Genomic DNA, 7,261 nt, shown 5'->3' on the forward strand with positions numbered 1-7,261 from the left:
TGAAATTACTGCGTTCACCAACACATAGCACCACAAGCAGAGAAGCTAATCCGGCTCAGGTGGTGGAGGAGGGAGCGGCGGCGCCAAGCGAAGAGCCATCGCGCTAAGGTCGGCAATGATGATGTTGATGGCGTCCTAGTCTTGGCGGCGGCTAAGCGCCCGCCAAAGCTACAAATAGCCACATATCTTGAACACCGCGTCAATAGCACGTCGAAGAGGCACACGCTAGATCACAAGCTTATTTCGAACTGTTGAAAGTGTCCATGCTAGGACCCCAATAGCCAGCCACCTAATGTGGCGGCCCGTTGGAGGCAAGGCCTAGATCTCGGCGAAGAGGTCTGAGAAGTTGGTGCTACACCAACGACCACCAACCACCTTTACAAAATCCACCACAATTGCTTCGAACCATATAAATATTTGGATGCAGATACATGATCTACCGGATGGGTTTGCACCAATGCTTAAGTCCCTAAATAGTAAAGTGGGAGAGGTTCTCTATGCGGAACCATGATCTTATGACTTTTGAGTGGAGCCAATAATGGAATATTGTTTCTAAGGTTATACTCTGGTTACGCGTCTTTTTCTGCGATTGGGATACATATGTATGCCAAGTAGGGGCAAGGAGCGACCCAATCGCCACTTGGAGCGAGCCAAGTGCGACATCGCAAAAGATGAAATCGGTGAGGTGTCTCCATGTGTGGCACCACAAGGAGAGGTGGCTGGTGCAAGGGCAGCCAGTTGAGAGAGGACATGGAAAAGCCAGCAGTTCCTGCAGAACACGTAGAATCTCATCTTGATCCCCTCTATTTTGTATACTTTGACGACTTGTTGTCTCCTTCTTTGATCAATTATATGCTTGGGTAAATACTACTCTCTTTGAACTAAAACCACGGCATTTATTTTGGATCGCGGGAAGCAATAACTGTCTAAACCATTTGCTACTCATCGTGCATGGACTGACTTTTAATACCAGCAGCTTACAAATTTTACAACAGTATAATTAATGGATCTTTCTGCCATTGCAATAGAAAAGCTGGAAAATGTAATAGCATGTGCAACTATTGCAATATCATGTGAAACTGCAAAATTTCATTGGAATACATACTTTTTTGCTAGATGTGCAAAAACAACTAATTCAGACCAGTGTAGACTGGAGTTGTCCTATATCAACCCTTTTCTTTCTTTTTCAATGCAAAGGCTTGAAAGAAAACCATTTCTCTTCTAAACAAACTTAAACAGTACAATAGTTATTACCCCTATCAGTTGCAAACATTTTAGAATTTTTTTGAGAGCTCAATAAACATTTTGATTATTTTTTGTTCAACATAGGGTGCATAAAGAAAAAGAATCCTCCTACACCAGGTTATTCGAATATTGCCTGATCCTAGGAGCCGTAAAAATAACTCTTGCTCTGCGAATACTAGGAGAAGCAAATGTAGTACTCCCTCCTTCGGAATTGCTTGTTGAAAAAAATGGATAGAAATACATATAAATACATCCATTTCCGCGACAATTAATTCCGGACGGAGGGAATATTTGAAAAGGGTGCATGTTCAACATATATGTGGCTTAACATAAATATTGCTGAAGCGTGCAACGTGGTAAGCTCCATCGAGGCATGCAATCGCTGGCACTAGATAATGCTATGCTGGAGAAAAGAAGAAGCACAAACATTATTAGGTCCATCTTAATTTTGACCAGCAAGAGAAGCCTCGTGCCACTGCTCTTCAATGTAAGCCATTGGCGTAAGTACTTAACATGGCATCACTTGGACAACATTGGTTGAGAACTTGAGATACTTAAAAATCTAATATTCAGACCAGCCGACCAAAAGGAGTCGATCAGTACCACATTTGAAACCATGCTAGGAATTACATCAGAGACTGCACCACTTCAAGTCTGTAGCTCCACTACAGTGGCAAAACAACAGGAGGTAGCATAGATTAAAGCCATTAAGCAAGATCCTGAAAGCAGATAGGAGTTGGTCGGCGTGGGAGAGGACGATCTTGTTAATGAGCACCCTTAATCCGCAGATAATCATGTCAACACACTGCTTTGGCCCTGAAGGCAGAGGAGGTAAAACACGACCTGTTTCAGTCATTTACAGATATGAAGGCCCTGTTCGGAGTCACTCCAACTCCTAAAAATACGAGGAGCTGGAGCATCTCTTTCCCAGCTTCATGCCTTTTGACTCCAGCTCCGGGAGCGAAGTGGTGGAGTGGCGGGTCTCCGAACAGGGCCGAAGTCTGTCCATGTAAATACAGAGAAAAATGCACGAAATAACCAGACTACTGGAGTGCAGGCTAAAATGTTTACAAAGAAAATCTGAGCATATGCAGCCAACTATAGGAGTGCAGGCACACCCAGACTTCAGTGGACTAGAAAAACAGTATAGCATCTGATAAGAAAAACAGTATAGCATCTGACATGTATATCGTGTAGACCAAAGTTGATGGTATGGACGACTTGTATATAAAATAAATGGGTTTTAGTGCCCTTGGCCTGCGTTAAAAGGGAAACTGAACCTAAGAAAAAGCGTAGCATAAAAAACGAAGAACACTGCTGAAGTATGCGGACCATCACAGTGCCGATTTTTCAGCAAACAAAGAGGGCAGAACCAAGCTAAAACTAAGTCAACTTGAACATATATTACCATGTCATTGACACATTTCTACCATTACTGCTTTACTTTAAGATCAAAATAAAGGTATAGGGCTAAATGGTGAGTTTAGACTGATAAACTGTACCACCATAAAACAACCTTTTGCAACTATTGAGTATGCTAACCATGCAACATACCTGCTTACCAGATCAGCATTGCATTCGACGGAAGGATATGCCATGAACATGTTGTTTACTTTTGTGCACCAATCGACACTTGGAGTGACACCATCTGACAGCCTCACGGTCACCGTTTTAAGCATTGGAGCACATCTAAATATCACTTTCAAGAAATCAAACTCGTGATCTTCCCCGCCGATGCCTTCAATTTCCATGTTTTCAAGATCAGCCAAGGTGATAGTTTCTGTTCTCCAGTTCTTAGGCTCATCACAGGGACAATTTACTGGGCATGCATCTTTCACCTAAAAGAACGTAACTCGAACTTATTGGCTGAACATGTACTGCATATATATATATATATATATATATATATATATATATATATATATATTCCAATGCATAAGCACAGCATATGATAAATTACCTCTGATCTTAGCAGGACAATCTTAAGGTTCCGTAGAGCTGTACGAATCAGATGCATCCCAAGCACAAAAGCTCCAAACACATGGCCCTTGGTGCTGAGCTCTGCATTTGGAAAGCTAACTGAATTCTGCAACAACAAACAACAGTTCGACAAGACATCCTGGATAAGTTCAGTTTCGCCGGCAATTGCGCTAAATTGAAGAAGCAGGATATGAGACATATATACTTGGACGGCAGATATGTGTAGGGACAGGACATGGACGCTAGGGAGCTGCACACAGGCGTCTCTCCCAGCATCGGTGTTGAAGCCCACCTCTGAGAGGCCCCAAAGACCAAGCCCATAGATCGGCTTGGCATACGAGCACCGCCACCAGACCTTGTCCAGCATTGGTGCCAAGATGGACACCCCGATGTTGCCGCAGGCATGGAAGGACGCTGTCAATTGCTTAAGCACAGGGGAGTCGACGCTGACGCTGATATGGGTGCGGCCGGTCCATCTGTTGCCGTGCTCCACGACGAGCTCCTCCAGCGACGCGGAGTGGACCGTAATGTTGCTCATGTCTATCAGACCGGTGGTGTTCAGCCGGAGCACGCGCAGGCGCGGGCAGAACGGGATGAAGGTGGCCAGATCGATGTGGCATCCCGAGAGGGAGAGCCTCTCCAGCGAGCGGAAGGGGACATAGCAGCCATTGATCGGCCCATATGGCTTTGCCCATACGGTTAAGTGGAGTTCCCGCGCACGTAGATCCATGGAGGTGGCGCGGTGGAAGCTGGGCAGTGTCACCTCCAAGCAGGAGACTTGCAGGTTCCGCGGGAGACTGAGGCGCAGCTCCACCGGCGAGAGCCTCGCGGCGTCCCAGAGCAGCGAGGAGAACCTCCCGGCGCCGATCGTGCCGGCCTCGCCGGCGACGCGGATGTTGAGGTGGTAGATGTACACACCGGGGCGTCGACGAGCGGCGGCGCGGTGGAGCGCGGCCTCGATCGAGCCGAACGGGAGGTCGTGGAGACTGAGGGTGAGGCTGGGGAGCCGGGTCCATAGGCCGCGCCACCGGCGGGAGAGGAGGCTGGTGACCGCGGCGGCGCGGGCGGAGCCAAGACGCTCGAGGATCTCCAGAAGCAGATCCTCCGGGAGGACGCTGATGAGGTCGGCTGGACCTCCGGGAGCCGGGTCCATGGAAAAACCCCGATGCAACTCAAACGGCGGGGAGCAAATGCAAATGCAGGGGACAGGGACGAGCGGGGGAAGGGCAAGCGACTGGGCCGACGCGCAGTGGAGAAATAATAAAAAATAAAAAAATAAGAAAAGAAAAAGTCTCTTAGGCAGAGAATGAGCTGCTCGCCTGCTCCTGGCCAAGATTTTGGATTTGTTTTTTACCGGACCTTAGCGAAATGGGCGAAATTCGTCATTTCAGAAATTTTTAGGAGAATCCCGGACCAAAAGAGTAAACCAAAATTTGAAATTTGGAACGAAAATGGCCGAAAATTGAACGATAATGACCGAGATTTGTCAATCCTATTGAAAATAGGTAGAACAAGACTATATCACAGAAATTGTGGCCACGCTCGATGTTGTTGGCGCTGCCGCCGGCTCAGTCGACGCCCAAGTGGAGCCTTGACCTCATGTGGCCTCGATCCACGGCCACCGTCGACAGGATCGCCTCATGCGCGGGCGTTGTCACGGCCGCGCTTTACAACCTCCATGGGAAGGAGGAGTGCTTGAGCCTTGACCAGGTGGGGTGTTATCGTGTTGTAGGAGGAGGAGGAGGCTGGGCGGAGGCGGAGGTTGTGTTGACTACAGCCGCCGCAGAAGAGAACGAAGAGAGGAAATGTGAAACTAGGGTTGGGGCTGGTTCAGCTTCAGTTTTTATACCAGAGAAGTGCGTGGGCTACTTTGGGTTGGGCTCTCTACAAAGGCTGAAATATTTGACCGGGCTATACTCGTACTGGGCCCTCGCAAAAAGGGCGAATTCCAGACGAAATTCGAAGATTCCCGACGAAATCCAAAACCGTGCTCCTACCCGTTTTGGAGGAAGAAATTAAGAAAGTTATTTTTGAATCCTATGTTGATAGAGTTCTGATGGGTCCCTTTCTTTTTCTACCAACATTTTCTGGGAGCTAATCAAGCATGCATGACCTATTTAGAATGTTTCAAGACCCCCATAAAGGGGAACTGGATATTTATAGACTGGATTTTGCCACATTAATTCTGATCTACTATATCCAAATAGAAGCCCCCACTACCTTATTTCTCTTGACATGCAAGTTATCTACATCAGCAATTATCATGCAACCATCCATCTCAACAAATCTGCCACATCATCAAGTTTTTTCCTTTTATGTTTCTGCATCCTTTCAGCCATTCCACACCTTTTTTATATCCCACTACCTTATTTTCCTACCTTTTCTACTTTTAGCCACCAGCCCGCCCATGAATTGTCACATTTACTCTCTGCTCATCACTTGTCTCCCAGTCAAAAGTGCAGCCACTGAGTGCACATGAAATTGACGAAGGTATCCATACTGTATCTAAATAGGAGTCCCCCACTATCTTATTTCTCTATGCAAGCTATCCACATCAGCAATCATCATGCAGCCATCGACCTTAACAAATCTGCCATGTCATCAAGTTTTTTCCTTTTATTTCTATGTATCCTTTCAGCCATTCCACATCTTTTGTTATATCCGACTACCTTATTTTCCTACCTTCCCTATTTTTAGCCACCGGCCCGCCCATGAACTGTCACATTTACTCTCTGCTCATCACTTCTTTCCTGGCCAGAAGTACAACCACTGAGTACAGATGAAACCAATGAAGGCATTCACGTGTCCCTACTATATCTAAATAGGAGTCCCTATTACCTTATTTCTCTTGACATGCAAGCTATCCATATCAGCAATCATCATGAATCCATCCACCTCGACAAATCTGCCATGTCATCAAGTTTTTTCCTTTTATTTTTTTTGTATCTTTTCAGCCATTCCATATTTTTATATCCCACGACCTTATTTTACTACCTTCTCTACTTTTAGCCACCGGCCTGCCCATGAACTGTCACATTTACTCACTGCTCATCACTTCTCCCCCAGCCAGAAGTGCAGCTACTGAGTACAAATGAAACTGGCGAAGGCATTCATGTGCTCCTACTATATCTAAATAGGAGCCCCCTACTACCTTATTTCTCTTGACATCCAAGCTATCCATATCAGCAATCATCATGCAGCCATCACCTCAACAAATCTGCCACATCATCAAGTTTTTTTCCTTTTATTTTTTCGTATCCTTTCAGCCATTCCACATCTTTTTTTATATCCCACTACCTTATTTTCCTAACTTATTTACTTTTAGCCACCGACCTGCCCATGAACTATCACATTTACTCTCTACTCATCACTTCTCTCCTTCAAGTAAGTTGTCATCGGTGCATAAAGCAATAAAAATTGCTTCTAAATATGTTTGATCTTTTATTGTAAAGTAAAATAAGCGTTATATGAACTTGTGATGGCAAAGTAATAAAAAATGACGGATTGCATAATAAAGGTTGCTATCATAAGGGGCAATATAATGTGACATTCTTTTTGCATTAAGTGATTGTGCATCCAAAAATAAAAGCGCATGACAACCTCTGTTTCCCTCTGCGAAGAGCCTATCTTTTACTTTTATGAATTTACTTTTCATGCAAGAGCCAATAGTGTTCTCCTCTATTTCTTTTTATTTTTCTCTTTTGCAATCATCATTTGGTGGGGAAAGATCTAGGCACATATACCCAGTGGATATGAGTGATCATGAGTTATTATTGTTAACATCACCCTTGAGGTGAACAAGTTGGGAGGCAAAACTATAAGCCCCTATCTTTCTATGTGTCTGGCTGAAACTTTTTGCTGCATATATATGTTGTGAGTGTTAGCAATCATAGAAGATTAAATGATGGTTGAGTATGTGGACTTGCCAAAAGGCTTTGACACGAGACCCTTCCTGAAAATATGATGAATTGCAATTACAAAGTTGACTGAGAACATAGTTTGTTTGCTTTCAATAAAGTTTATGCTTTATACTCCG

The 7,261-nt window shown here is 44.9% G+C and overlaps 1 protein-coding gene across 5 annotated transcripts; it reads right to left on the reverse strand.

The window, feature by feature from the left end:
- Positions 1 to 1,782: 1,782 nt before the first annotated feature.
- Positions 1,783 to 5,074, reverse strand: LOC125534101 (putative FBD-associated F-box protein At5g50270). Of its 5 annotated transcripts, XM_087544946.1 has the most exons (4): positions 3,431 to 5,074; positions 3,206 to 3,331; positions 2,800 to 3,083; positions 1,783 to 2,061 (listed from the first exon to the last, which is right to left on the reverse strand). In XM_087544946.1, the coding sequence occupies exons 1-4, from the start codon at positions 4,376 to 4,378 to the stop codon at positions 2,043 to 2,045; spliced, it is 1,377 nt and encodes a 458-aa protein (XP_087401072.1). In that variant the 5' UTR covers positions 4,379 to 5,074; the 3' UTR covers positions 1,783 to 2,042. The 5 variants fall into 5 exon arrangements, with proteins under 5 accessions (XP_087401072.1, XP_048553355.1, XP_087401071.1 ...); XM_048697398.2 differs by having other exon boundaries at positions 1,783 to 3,083; XM_087544945.1 differs by having other exon boundaries at positions 2,808 to 3,083; positions 3,206 to 5,074.
- Positions 5,075 to 7,261: the final 2,187 nt, after the last annotated feature.

The sequence above is a fragment of the Triticum urartu genome, chromosome 2A, assembly GCF_056163025.1.
Source record: "Triticum urartu cultivar PI428250 chromosome 2A, HENAU_Tu73, whole genome shotgun sequence".
Classification (NCBI taxonomy): Eukaryota; Viridiplantae; Streptophyta; class Magnoliopsida; order Poales; family Poaceae; genus Triticum; species Triticum urartu.